The sequence below is a fragment of the Bufo bufo genome, chromosome 7 (genome assembly GCF_905171765.1).
Source record: "Bufo bufo chromosome 7, aBufBuf1.1, whole genome shotgun sequence".
Lineage (NCBI taxonomy): Eukaryota > Metazoa > Chordata > Amphibia > Anura > Bufonidae > Bufo > Bufo bufo.
In genome coordinates, this window is record NC_053395.1 from 112,882,537 (window position 1) to 112,898,060 (window position 15,524).

At 41.9% G+C, this 15,524-nt stretch overlaps 1 protein-coding gene across 1 annotated transcript in view; it reads right to left on the reverse strand.

Moving 5' to 3' along the window:
* Positions 1–15,524, reverse strand: part of MSTN (myostatin) — a 103,734-nt gene that overhangs the window by 16,881 nt on the left and 71,329 nt on the right. The window contains exon 2 of the mRNA XM_040439838.1: positions 5,062–5,429. Within this exon, the coding sequence (XP_040295772.1) occupies positions 5,062–5,429 (368 nt within the window). The remainder of the gene's footprint in view (positions 1–5,061; positions 5,430–15,524) is intronic.

Sequence of the window (15,524 nt, forward strand, 5' to 3'; positions counted from 1 at the left end):
GTTGGGGATTGCCTTTTGTGCAAAGAAATTTTGGCCGGGTACCTTCCACTGCGGTGTCCCAATAGCTACAAATTTTTGGAAGGCCTCAGACTCCACCAGCTTGTATGGTAAAAGCTGGCGGGCTAAGAGTTCCGACAAGCCAGCTGTCAGACGCCGTGCAAGGGGGTGACTTTGTGACATTGGCTTCTTACACTCAAACATGTCCTTGACAGACACCTGACTGTGGGCAGATGAGCAGGAACTGATCAAGGCGAGAGACGGAGTGGCGGATGGTTGAGAGGGGGCAAGGAGGACAACAGTGGTTGACGTGGCTGAAGATGCTGGACCAGGAGGAGGATGGCGGCTTTGAGTTTGTGTGCTGCTTGTACTCATGTGTTGATCCCATAGGCGTTTGTGATTTGAGATCATGTGCCTTCGCAAAGCATTTGTACCTAGGTGGGTGTTGGACTTCCCACGACTCAGTTTCTTTTGGCACAGGTTGCAAATGCCATCGCTGGTGTCAGAGGCAGACACACAAAAAAAATGCCACACTGCTGATCTCTGCAATGCCGTCATTCTGGTGGTGGCAACAGCATGCATTGATTGGCGTGCTGTCTGGCTGACCCCGGGTGCCGATGCATGCTGTCTGACTGTGCCACTAGCTCCTTGCGACGACCTCGCCCTGCTTCCAACTTGTCTCCTCCTCCTCTCTGTCTTCCCATCTGAACTTTCCCCCTGTTCTTCTTCTCTTCGAGCGGGCACCCATGTGACATCCACGGACACATCGTCATCATCAACCGCTTCACTTGTATCTGACAACTCAGCAAAGGAAGCAGCAGCGGGTACAACATCATCATCATCATCACACCGTACGTCCATGTGTGTAATGCTGCCTGACTGAGACATATCCCTGTTATCTACATCCTCTGGCAATAATGTTTGCGCATAACTCATTTCTTCCAACTGATGTGTAAATAACTCCTCTGACAGATCAAGTGAAGCGGCTGTGGTGCTAGTGTTGTTGGTGGCGGCAGGCGGGCGAGTGTTAACTTGAGAGGTGCCTGAAGCTGAGCTGGAGGAGGATGGTGCGTCAAGGTTCCAAGCGGAAGCTGTAGAAGATTGGGTGTCCTGTGTTAGCCAGTCAACTATGTCCTCAGAACTTTTTGAGTTCAGGGTACGTGGCCTCTGAACACTGGGCATTATTCTAGGGCCAAAGGGAATCACAGCACCACGACCACGACAGCCCCTGCGGGGTGGCCTGCCTCTGCCTGTCCTTTTTTTTTAGATTAGTTTAGTTGTACTATGCGTGTGCAAGCTACTGCGACACTAGATATGAGTGGAACTGTGCACTGGCAGAAGTTGGCAGAGTAGACGCTGTAGGCCTGACACACACGCTTGCAGACAACTAACTGCTATTCAATCTATTACAGTCAAAATAGTAGTTTTCTTTTTAAATGTAAACTACTGTGACACCAGATATGAGTTGCACTGGTGTGACACTGTGCACTGGCAGGGCCTGAAACACACACACACGTTAAGGTAACTGACTGCTATTATTTCACAGTCAAAAATGATTATTATTATATATATTTTTTTTAATGCAAGCTACTGTGACACCAGATATGAGTGGTGGCACTGGGCAAGTGGGCACAGTATACGCTGTGAGCCTGACACACACGCTGGCAGGAAACTGCAATTAGATTACAAAGGAAAAAAAAAAAAAGCAGACTGATGTTCTAGCCCTAAAAAGGGCTTTTTTGGGGTCTGTCCTTACAGCAGAGATCAGATGAGTCCTTCAGGACTGTAGTGGACACTGAATACACTAGCCTAGCTATCGATTTCCCTATTAAATCAGCAGCAGCTACACGGTTCCTCCTCTCACTAAGAATGCAGCTTCCGAATGAATCTAAAATGGATGCTGTCCAGGAGGTAGGAGGGAGGGTATGATGCTGATTGGCTGGAATGTGTCTGCTGACTGTGAGGTACAGGGTCAAAGTTTACTCAATGATGATGAATAGGGGGCGGACCGAACATCAGCGAACGCGAACAAGCTATGTTCGCCGGGAACTGTTCGCCGGCGAATAGTTCGGGACATCTCTATTTATTAATCCTTAGTCAGACTACATACACATGGAGTATTGTGTAAAATTTTGCACACCCATGCACTAAAGTAGTTAGTGAAATGGGTGGACTACAGTACCCAAAATTATTACCGATATTACGGTTATTTAGTTTAGAAAAATACAGCTTAGGGGAGATCTAATAACTATGTATAACTATCAATATATCCAATAACTATCAGGGGTCAATACATCGATCTCTCCCATCATCTATTCAAACCCAGGACTGTGACTGTGACGATGGGACATCTTCTATGTCAAGATTAAAGAAGGTTTATACACCAGCATAGGTGTTCTTTACTGGAAGAGCAGTGAGACTATAAAACTCTCTGCCTAATGAAGTGATGATGGTGAAAACGAAAAAAGAGTGGTCTAGATTAATTTCTGGAGTGTAGTAATATTTCAGATTATAGCTACAAGAATTCTAGAGAAGAGTAATTGATCCAGAGAGTTATTCTGATTGCCTGATTGGAGGTGGGAAGGAATTTTTTTCCCCTAAAATGAGGAAGATTGCCTTTGACCTCATGGGGTTACAAATAATTTCTAGATTTCTACAAAAGGATTTTTGATCCAAGGAGTTATTCTGATTGCAAGGGTCAGAGTTGGGATTTATTATTTTTTTCTTTCAGGTGAGGAAAATTTGTTTTAACCTCATGAGTGTTTTTGCCTTCCCCTGGATCAACTTTGCAGGATGATAGAACTGGTTGGACGTAAGTTCTTTTCAGCCTTATAAAGTACACTGCCTTTAGCTTTGTTTACGGCACGCATTCGCTGTGGCATTGCTTTGATAAGCTTCTGCAATGTCACAAGATTTATTTCCATCCAGTGTTGCATTAATTTTTCACCAAGATCTTGCATTGATGATGGTAGAGTCTGACTGCTGCGCAAAGCCTTCTCCAGCACATCGCAACGATTCTCAATGGGGTTAAAGTCTTAACTCTGTGGTGGCCAATCCATGTGTGAAAATGATGTCTCATGAACCCTGAACCACTCTTTCACAATTTGAGCCTGATGAATCCTGGCATTGTCATCTTGGAATATGCCCTTGCCATCAGGGAAGAACAAATCCATTGATGGAATAACCTTGTCATTCAGTATGTTCAGGTAGTTAGCTGACCTCATTCTTGGAGCACATACTGTTGCTGAACCTAGACCTGACCAACTGCAGCAACCCCAGATCATAGCACTGCCCCCACAGGCTTGTACAGTAGGCACTAAGCATGATGGGTGCATCACTTCATCTGCCTCTCTTCTTACCCTGATGCACTCATTACTCTAGAACAGGGTAAATCTTGACTCATCAGACCACATGACCTTCTTCCATTGCGCCAGAGTCCAATCTTTATGCTCTCTAGCAAATTGAAGCCTTTTTGTCTGGTTTGTCTCACTGATTAGTGTTTTTTTTTACGGCTACACAGCTGTTCAGTCCCAATCCCTTGAGTTCCCTTCGCATTGTGCGTGTGGAAATGCTCTTACTTTCACTATTAAACATGTTGTTTTTCTTCGATTTGATTTCTCCAAACGTTTAAGTGATCGACGATCACGATCATTTAGGATTTTTTTCCTGCCACGTTTCTTCTTCGAATACGATGGGTCCCCACTATCCTTCCAGTTTTTAATAATTGAACAGTTCTTAACCCAATTTTAGTAGTTTCTGCAATCTCGTTAGATGTTTTCTCTGCTTGATGCATGCCAATGATTTGACCCTTCTCAAACAGACTAACATCTTTTCCATGACCACAAGATGTCTTTCGACATGTTTTTTTTAAGAAATGAGAAGCAACTCATTGCACCATTTGGGGTTAAATAACTTATTGCCAGCTGAAAGATAATCACCCATGCAGTAATTTTCCAATAGGAGACTCATTACTATTTGCTTAGTTAAATCCAGGTGGAGACTTTGTTGGGGGACAGGCAGTGTATGTTACTATGTTGTGGCCTGGTGGTTCCCTGCAAAGTCCAGAACCCTGTACAGGGGTTAAAGGTTGAAAACCAAGGGGCCACTTAACACCATTAGGAGAAGCCCTAAGCCAAATCTGTTCAAGTGATACAGCAGATCCACATCTACTTCATAACACTAATGAGAGGCTTATTCATCTTGAATAGAAGATGCCTTAGAGGTGATATTATTTACATGTATAAATACATGTGTAATCAATACGAGAAACTGGCATAGCATCTGATTTATTTGTTCAAAGGACCGGAGGACAATCATTTTGTGTGGCGGAAATAGCGTTTCTATTTTCCATCTTAGGATCTCAATATCGGAGAAAAATGCTTCCGTTTTGTCCCCATTCATTGTCAATGGGGACAAAACGTAACTGAACAGAACAGAATGCCCCAAAAAGCATTCTGTTCCATTTGGTTGCATTCCCACACCGGAGAGCAAACTGCAGCAAGTTGCAGTTTACTTTCCGTCATGGGAAATCTAACACGATAGAAAACTGATCTTTCAATTATGTTCATGACTGATCTGTCTTGGCTATGTTAAAGATAATACAACCGGATCCGCTCATAGCAGATGCAGATGGTTGTATTATCAGTAACGTAAGCATTTTTTGCTGAGCCCTGTTGGATCCAGCAAAAATGCTAGTGTGAAAGTAGCCTTAGACATTAATACGGGAAAGAGTTCTGTACAGTCAGAGTAGTTAAACTATGGAACCCCAAGAGATAATAATGGCAGATAGTATCAACATTTTAGAAAGTCCTAGATGCTTATCTAATATCGAACTGTATTGAAGGGTATAATTAAATCTGACAATTCTAACAATTTTGTATAATTGATTTGGTTGAATTTGATGGATCTGTGTCCTTTTTCAACCTATTTAATTATATAAGCCACCTGCACACAACCCTATGCATTGGATTTCCCTTCTTATGTTTTATCTATATCTGTCTGTTAGAAATATAGCATTGCATGTTTTAGTTGCCATAATTAACATATTATTTTTCTGTAACCTACCAGTCCATCTTCATTTGAGCCACGATGGCCAACTGGAATATCTCTTCCGTTTTCATCAGTAGCCTTGATTTCAATGCCAATATTGGATTCAAGTTGTTTAAGCCAATTTTGAAGAACAGTTTTCACATCAATGCTTTTCCAAATCCCGGCTCCAGGATTAATTTCAAGCTTTAGTGGTCTGATTCCAGTAGACCGCAAATTATCATTCAAATATCTGGGTAATCTGTAGGTCTGTACAAAAATTGTGGTGCGTTTTTGGACAGGTTTAAAATATATCCATAGCTGAGCCTTTGCTATTTTATTATATTGTATTATAGAGCTAAATTTGAAGTAGCAGCATTTTTGCTTTTCATGTGTAACAAAATCAGCTGTAAAACAAGAGAGGAACAAATTATCACAAAACACTTCAATAATATAATAATTGCATAGGGTTATTGCATGTAATATATACATTACTATACAAACATTTTATGCAGATATTAAAAAATACTGCAAAATAAGAATGCTTTTAAAATTAGAAGTGCTATTTTTTTTTAGCACTTGACAACATACAAAGTGAAGGAACAACTGAGAAATCTAAATCAAATCAATATTTGGTGTGACTACAGTAGATCACCCTTTGCATTCAAAACAGGATGAATTCTTGAGTTTTTGAAGGAACTCAGCAGGGATGTTTCAAATATCTTGAAGAACTAGAGATGAGCGGCAGGAGAAATTTTCGAATTTGGGATATTTTGCAAATATTTGGTAGAATATTGATCATATTCACGAATTAGCGAATATGGTATTGATTGCGAAAATCGTCAATGCAATCTGCGCGTAATGCGCATGCAATACAGGCGTGGGTCACTATAGCTACATTTTTCAAGCTGCTAGAACTTTCCTAAGACTGGAGAAAATGGTTGGCACAGCAGAACATTACAATAGCTTTATATGCAGATAGAGTGCTCCAATATATTAGCGATTGCGAAATCAGCTCTAATGATGCGAATACTTGCAACTTCACATTTTAACAGGTCTGACTACTTATTAGTGATTGGTGCACTAAGTATTGTAGTGAACTTGTGACCTCACAGCACTATGTATGTATGTACAGTACAGACCAAAAGTTTGGACACACCTTCTCATTCAAAGAGTTTTCTTTATTTTCATGACTATGAAAATTGTAGATTCACACTGAAGGAATCAAAATTATGAATTAACACATGTGGAATTATATACATAACAAACAAGTGTGAAACAACTGAAAATATGTCATATTCTAGGTTCTTCAAAGTAGCCACCTTTTGCTTTGATTACTGCTTTGCACACTCTTGGCATTCTCTTGATGAGCTTCAAGAGGTAGACCCCTGAAATGGTTTTCACTTCACAGGTGTGCCCTGTCAGGTTTAATAAGTGGGATTTCTTGCCTTATAAATGGGGTTGGGACCATCACTTGCGTTGAGGAGAAGTCAGGTGGATACACAGCTGATAGTCCTACTGAATAGACTGTTAGAATTTGTATTATGGCAAGAAAAAAGCAGCTATGTAAAGAAAAACGAGTGGCCATCTTTACTTTAAGAAATGAAGGTCAGTCTTTACTTTAATAAATGAAAGTAAGGGCTATTTGACCAAGAAGGAGAGTGATGGGGTGCTGCGCCAGATGACCTGGCCTCCACAGTCACCGGACCTGAACCCAATCGAGATGGTTTGGGGTGAGCTGGACCGCAGAGTGAAGGCAAAAGGGCCAACAAGTGCTAAGCATCTCTGGGAACTCCTTCAAGACTGTTGGAAGACCATTTCAGGGGACTACCTCTTGAAGCTCATCAAGAGAATGCCAAAAGTGGGCAAAGCAGTAATCAAAGCAAAAGGTGGCTACTTTGAAGAACCTAGAATATGACATATTTTCAATTGTTTCACACTTGTTTGTTATGTATATAATTCCACATGTGTTAATTCATAGTTTTGATGCCTTCATAGTCATGAAAATAAATAAAACTCTTTGATTGAGAAGGTGTGTCCAAACTTTTGGTCTGTACTGTATGTATGTAATGTATGGACAGCAGAACCTATCAGCTACACTATATCACTATCTAACCTACGGTACACTGACTATCTCCCACTAACTATCTGTTATATATATATATATATATATATATATATATATATATATATATATATATATATATATATATATATATATATATAATTAATGTAATGACACAGGAAAGCAGAGAGAACAGCAATAACACTGCTGTCTCTCTCAGATCTGCAAAATACTGCATACAAGGGCTGCTGGGGAGGTTCTTATATACTAAAGAGGTAGACAACTTTCCTATTGGTTATTAGGGATGTTACTAAGCTCAGACAAAGACATTGCAACCTTCTCATTGGCCCACAAGCAAGAAGGTAGGTTACTATTGAAAAAAAAAATCTAGAATATTCGAAATTACGAATGTAACACCCCATAGCTTTTTGTGCAATGATGATGATGATTAATGCTAAACCTTTTCTTTTCTTTCCCTCATTAGTTTCAGTGCACAGTTCTGCCCACTAGGGGTGTACTTAGAAAAGATTGCTGCATCACACTAGGAACCAAGTTTGGAGAGGACAGTTCCTGAGGGGGGAGGGTTTTGTTGGATGTGCGATGAAGGTTGGAAAAGGATGTTGTGGATGCGGTTCAAGATAGAGTTACTGGATTGTCTGGCCAGACAGAAGATCAAGCTGTATACTGCACTGGGACCAGAGAGAGAGTGTATTGTTTCTTGGAAGGAGAAAGACTAAATGGTAGTGAGTTGCTGGCATTTTCTGCTCTCAGAGGTAACAGATCTGCACACCATACTAAAGTATTATGAACATTGCATCCAGGAGAGTGTGAGATCAACACAAACTAATACCCTGCATTCACCTCCAGCTGCATTGATATAAGCTGTTTGTCTGGAAGACACTGTGTGGACTCTCCTAGTGTATATTTCTCATGCTGATATTGAAATCTTCACAAGGCAAATGCTTAGAGCCTAAGGACCCCGTTCTGAATCATATAGCTTAGTAAAGTGCAGGGAATCATAGGTTCTGGACTTGGACACCAGTTAAGGATTTTCCTGCACAAGTGAGCTACACTGTCCGCCATTGTTATAAATATTTAACCGAGAAGACGGGCCCCAACGCATGCAGCTGCCAACTATTTTTTCTTTTCTGCTAACGCCGGGACTATATTTGTGTTTCCTTTGGGTATATTTAAGCGTTGGAAGCCTTCTACAGGGTTTAATATACTCAGCTGTTGTATTTTCATTTGATTAGAGTCAATATCTAACATTTATTTTATTCTCATCATAGTTTATCTTTGCAGTGAAACTTGTTATAGAGACACTGTGTGGAGAAAAGTGTAATTGATTGAGATTTTTGTGTAAGAAGCTGTTTGACCGCGCATTGCATGTAATACTGCAGTAATTTTATAACTAGTAATATTCTGTGCAAGTTTGACTGCTTACCATTATTTTGTTTAGGGTCACATTGTTGAAAATAAACGGGCCCATTGTTCATATAAACTGTGTCTGAGTATTGGGGAAGAAAAAGGGAGTTCACCAGAGCAAAGAGAGATCTGAACCTACTATTCCACTTCTAAGGCACACCCACGGGTGCGCTACACGAATATATATCACTATATTCTAAATAATAGCAAATTCTTGAAGTGCCAATATTCGCGATTAATGTTCACGATTCGAATATTCGGGCCCAACACTACTAACTAAACATCTTCTTCTGTGGATGTAGGATTGCTCAAATTCTCCTTTCATGTAATCCCAAACAGATTGGATAATTTTCAGATCAGGATTCTGTGGGGGCCATATCTTCACTTCCAGGACTCATTGTTTTTTGTTACGTTAAAGATAGTTTTTGGCCAGACACACATGATCAAGTTCAATGCTAGGATCTCGGTGTGTGTGTGTGTTAGGGCTCATGCATACAAGGGGTCCGCAATATACGGGCATCGGCTGTGTGCACCCCACACCAATGGGTCCGCCATCCGCATGCGGCTGCCCCACGGTCGTGCCCATGCATTGCCGACTGCAATTTGCGGTCTGCAGCACGGGCCCGGCCGGCACACGGCCGTGGGCATGAGCTCTTAGTGTGAGGTCCTATTCTGACCTTCACTCCTCTGACAGGATTGCACAGCATTAGGGCTCATGCCCACAGCTGTGTGCCGGCCGGGTCCATGCTGCAGACCGCAAATTGCAGTCCGCAATGCATGGGCACGTCCGTGGGGCAGCCGCATGTGGATGGCGGACCCATTGGTGTGGGGGTACACACAGCCGATGCCCGTGTATTGCGGACCCCTGTATGCATGAGCCCTGAGCTGTTCACTTGAATGGGGTCCGCGATTCACATCCGACGATCTGCATCATAAAAAGTTGTGCATGCACTCCGTAGCGCTTCCGTGGGTTTCCGATCCGTGCCTCTGTTCCGCATCTCCGTGATGGCAGACCCATTGAAGTGAATGGGTCCGCGATCCGTGGTTGGGGGTGCACACGGCCAATGTCCGTGTATTGTGGACCCCCTGTATGCAGGCCACAATATGGCCACGGCCGGGCAACTGCTGTGTGCACGAGCCCTTATAATGATTAATAATGTTGTGCAAACCCTGGAGTCCTGAAATCTACTGAATTAGACTGGCATAATTTTGTCAGTGTAATGCAATAGATTTCAGGACTCTCAAGGTCACAGAGCATTATAAGTTAGTATAATGCTGTGCAATCCTGTCAGAGGAGCAGAGTTCAGAATGGGACCTCACACTGACACATGCTGCAGTTCCTCGCATTGAACTTGCTCATGTGTGTCTGGCCTAACACTTTTTTTTAAAGCATTCTTACTTTGCAGCATTTTTCCACAACTGCCTAAAACCTTTGCACAGTAAAGTGCATTTGGCTACATCTCTAACTACAAAAATATCTGCTTAATTCCTTGCTTGATTATAGGCCGTTTTAGGTGTACATTTGGCATATAGTGTATTAAATGAGAATCTGAACCACACAATAACTGTACCATATTTGACTATAGAAGTAGGGCATTAAAGTGAAACTCATGACATATACTCAAATTCTCATGGTTTTGTGTTTTATGTATACTGAGAAAATCATCTTTATTCAGCGCTCCCACCGTATTCTGAGTGCTTTCAATTTAAGGAGGCTTTTGCATCCTCCAAGTCATGCTTGCTGTTCCCAGATCCTGCCTTCTGCCCCTGGATAGATGCAGGCATTGTGGAGGAGAAAGACTGTGCCTGCACAAGATGTGGAAAGGCAATGGGAGGACATAACCACAACTCTGAAACATCAGTCAAGGTGCAGGAGGAAGGATCTGGGACTGGCAAGCTTGACTTGGAAGCTGCAAGAGCCAGCTTCCTTGACCTGAAAGCGCTCATTAGCATACGACGGGAGCTGAATATAAAATTATTTTCTCTGTGTACAGGAAACACAAAATTAAGATAAAGACACCATTTGGGACAACATGCCTGGACAGATAGGGTAATGTGGTTAAATAACGAATATCTTGATGTCAAGATCCCTTTTAATGCTTTATCTGAAACAGGGAGGCAAATTAGCAAATACTATATATGCCAAGTAAAAGGTCCAGATATAGACAGCACTGTTTTGGTGTTCTTGCCCCTCATCAGTACAGAACGTTGAATTGGCTAGCTGAATAATATGCCTTAGACTTAGCACTGAACTTGCTCATGTGTGTCTGGCCTAACAATTTTTTTTTAAAGCATTCTTACTTTGCAGTAAGACTCTGCTCTGTATTGCGGTGCACAAACCCTGATGCAATGCTGTCTATAGCTGTTCTCCAGTATGGCTGATATAGCTGATATGAGCCAATTTACTTCAGTTTCTTATTTGGCAGCAATTATTATGGGCCTCAAGCATAACTAATGGGTAGATACATCCGCTGCTTTGGGGCCCACCAACAACGTGGGTCCATCTTCACTCCGACATTCAATAAAGTACAGTGATGACTACGAATGATAGAAAATTAAATGCAGCCCCATTCTACAGTTGTGTGTAAAATATGTTATGTTTTACTATGGAGCCATGTGGGTATACAGTCTGTGTGCATTGCCCTGTCTCTGTGGTATTACTTTTTGCATTATTATGGAATTCCAACATTGTGCTCATTATAGATTCATGTGCTGTGACACTATACATGGTGACCATAATAACATAGTAGGTATTATCTCTTGTAATATCCTAGGGGTTCTTAGGGGTCCTGGGATAGCTGTCTTCTCCATTTAGATAGCATAGCTCAAGAAGACACACCTACACTGTAGGATTTGCTGCCAACCAGCCACAACCAGCTTTGTTATTCTTGTCACACTAAGACAGTGTTCTTCCCACAGCAGTCAGTGTATATTTCCAACACAGGATACAAAACAAATTCTAAGCCATCTGGCCACTAACTACACAGTAATTCTCCCTAATGACCAAGATTTGGATCTACCACCCAGTGTCCCCAAAGCATGTGTCACAGCTCATACCATATGTCTGGTGCCACCCAGTAGTATTGATCCCCAAAGTACCCCTCCAGTAGTTATGTTCCCCAGTGCCCCTCATTAATGCCCCCACCAGTAGTAATGTCCCCCACAGTGCCCGTCCACTAGTTATGACCCCCAGGGCCCCATTAATGTCTCCTCCAGTAGTAATATCCCCAACAGTTGCCCCCTCCAGTAGTAATGTCCCCCACAGTGACCCCCCCCCCCTAGAAATGTCCACAAGTGGCCAGTGAAATAAAATAAAAAATAATACCATCAGAAATGCAGGCCGCAGGGATGCTGGCACATATGCAGGCAGTCTTGCTGATGAAACCATGTTACATCCTGGCGCAAGCAGGCGCGATTACATCATCAAGCCTGCCTGCACTGGGATTTACTGCCTAGTACGCCTGAAGCCTGAGACCTATGAGGGTGAATTGGCTGCCGTGTCCCCCACAGTATTCAACTGCATTGCTGTCCTGAGAACAGTGATACAGTTAAATTCAGAAAAGAGTTTGCAGCTACACTTAGTAGATTACCATCTCCATACTTTCTGGGGCCCTGCACCATGTGCCTAGGTATGCCTAATTGTAAATACAGTCCTAACTATTAGAAGAGCTCAGCCCATATTTAAATAAGCTTTTCAACTGGCTTTTAATTTAGCCTCATAAGCAGTCCAGTTGCCTGAGGAACAGAGAAAAGCCCAACTTTTGCAGACTTTTCTTTTTTAACCAGCTTTTCCTGGATGAGAAATCGTCATGCCATTGGCACCAATATGCCACTCTGGCAGCTACAGTGCCACTCCTTGTACTGTGACTCTGCACTCAAGCAGTGTAATATTACAGTTTTTGTCCTGTGTTTTCAGGTTCAGACATTCTGCACAAAAAGAAAGCAACATTTCTTTTAAAATTCCAAACCACGTGTAGCTTAAAAAAAACTGTTTAGAACTCAGTGCTTGCTGTGGTTTTTCCAAATCCATGGCATAGTTACTATACTGTACAAAAATATAAAATGTGGCTAATCCACAGCAAAATTGGTGAATACATAATACAATGTTTTAAATCTTTGCAAATTAATTGAAAATGAAAAAGTTTAATATTGCATTTACATAAGTTCCTTTACTCAGTACTTAGTTGAAGCACAGTTGGCAGCAATTACAGTCTCTAGTCTCTACAGATTCTCCCAAGCTCTGGATGGGGGCTGTTGTTGGACAACAATTTTCAGATTTCTCCTGAGACATTCATTGGGTTCAAGTTAGGGCTCTGGCTGGGCCACTCAGTACCACTCACAGAGTTCTCCCTAAGCCACTCCTGTTTTGTCTTGACTATGTGCTTAGGCCATTCTGAGGTCCAGAATACTCTGGAGCAGGTTTTCATTAGGAATATCTCTACTTTGCTATTCAGTTTTCCCTCAACCCTGATCAGTCTTCCCACTAGAGATGATATTAGATAGGTGATGAGTAGGGATAAGCTAATTCGACGTTTGGGTTTCAGCATTCGGGCAGTGAAGGAATTCCATTATGGATTTCATTAGCACGGAAGCCTTTAAGAGGCATTCCGTTTTGCATTCTGTCATAATAGAAGTCTATGGGCAGCATAACGTATCCATCTGGTTTCCGATATGCAGGACTAAAAACAAAGTTCCGTCCTGCATAACGGAAACCAGAGGGATCCGTTATGCTGCCCATAGACTTCTATTATGATTGAATGCAGAGGCATTCCATTTTGCATTCTGTCATAGAATTCTGTTATATTCCGTGCTAATGGAATTCATAACAGAATTCCTCCACCACCCGAATACCGAACCCGAACTTGAAAACCTCAGGTTCGCTCATCCCTAGTGATGAGCAGTGCTTGGCTTCCTCCAGATATATGTTCAATCTTGAATTTATCACACCAGACAGTAGCTCAGTAAGCTATAGCATTTTCATAGTTCTGTACTGTGCTGAAATGTGAAGATGGACTTTCCTTAGCAATGTATAAATAATAAATAAGCCTCAAAAAAGTACGTTACTTAGTGGCGTCGCAGGTCCCAATGGTGAAGTGGGTACAGTTCACACAGGTGAAAGCGTTTCTTTTGATTGAACCGCGCTGCCTCAGAAGTCACAGAAAATCCACAATCGAAGCCAGCAAGATAATCACGGACATAGGGAAGCAAACAGGCCAGTCAAAGCCTCTCCTCCTCTCCTTTCCAGGCTTCTATGGAACACCAAAATTGCATCCAATAGTGAAGTACCGTCATGCAAATTGGAGTAAAAAATGGTTTTATTCTACTCACAATGTACAAGTATATACAGGCAGTATACAATGGATCAATGGATCAATCACCCGACCCGGGTTTCGCTCAGTCGAGCTTCGTCAGGGGTATTCATCCCACCCACTCCAGGGCGGTCTTATAACGGGTCAGGTTGGTTTGCACCCGCCTACCCACTCACACATGATCCAATCAATTATAAATTTAGACATCAAATCACACAAATACATGTCCAATAAAACAATGTAAAATACATAAAATAGCAAATACATAAAAGACATAAAACAGGGACATTTCAAATAGATCTATCATACATCGGTATATAACCTCCTGTAGCGATCTATGACTACTCCTTTACTGTCAGTTTCATTCATACTACTCCCTCTTTACTCTAATAAGTCTCCTAACCAATCGCAGACCACATTATCCTTAACCCTCCCTCCTCCATTCATAAAGACGGCAACACCCCCATATCACATGATATCTCCTGGCCAATCACAGATCAGATTAGCCTTGGCCCGCCCTCCTTCATTCATAAAAACGGCAACTCCCCCATATCACATGATGTTGTCCAGCCAATTCAATTCCACAACCTTGGAAGGTCCTAGCTCGATACAACACCACACTCACAGGTCCTAGATCAACCGAGAACACTTCATTGCTTCAGGTAAGACAAGGTTTTAAATCAAATTCGGCATTCAGGCCTTTTGGTTGTAACGTTCCCATTTTATATATCCATTCCACCTCACATTTATTTATCTGTTTTACTCCATCCCCTCCACGCCAGTGTGGCTTGACTTGTTCCAAACCCACAAAGAACAAACCACTTGTATTTTTTTGGTGCAACAATTTGAAGTGCATCGAGACACTATGGGTTTCCAACCCCATTCTTGATATTTCTCACATGCTCCTGAATTCTTATTTTAAGCTTCCTGAGTGTACATCCCACATATTGGAGTCCACATGGGCACTCCAACATGTAAACCACCCCTGCACTCTCACAAGTAATTTGCCCCTTAACCTTTATATCCACACTTTTTCCATTGGAGTGCACAGATTGAATATGCATTTTTTTATCTTCCCTTTTCCGATTCTTACATGGCAAGAAGAACCCACACCAGCTAAACTTGTTCCCTTTTAACAAGTGCCACTATTACACCCGTGTTGAATAGGACAATGGAAGCTGGAGAATTGATAATATGGAGGAGATTTATCGATGATTGTCTGGTCCTGTGGAAGGGGGAGAAACAGGGCCTGCTAGATTTCATCAAGGGGTTAAATGACAATCAATGGAATTTATCCTTCACTAGTACAGTCAGCGATACCTCCGTAAATTTTTTGGATTTGTCACTTTTTTTGTTGAGGGCAACCAGCTTAAAACCAAAACGTTTTTTAAAGAGACGGATGTTAACGGCTATATAGATACCTCCAGCTGTCATTATACACCGTGGCTGAAAAATATCCCTAAGGGACAAATAAAGAGGGTCTTTAGAAATTGTACCAAAGTGGAGGATTTTAGAACACAAAGCGAGGTCATTAAGGAACGGTTCAGGGAGAAAGGGTATCAGGCAGATGAATTAGCCAAATGTAGCAGGATGATAGAGGAAGAAGATAATGGAAAGAAGAAAAAGGTGAAGACTGAGAAAGATTTTTGCTTTTCCTTTTTAACTCAATACAATGCGCAGGTGGGTTTGATAAAAGATGCCAT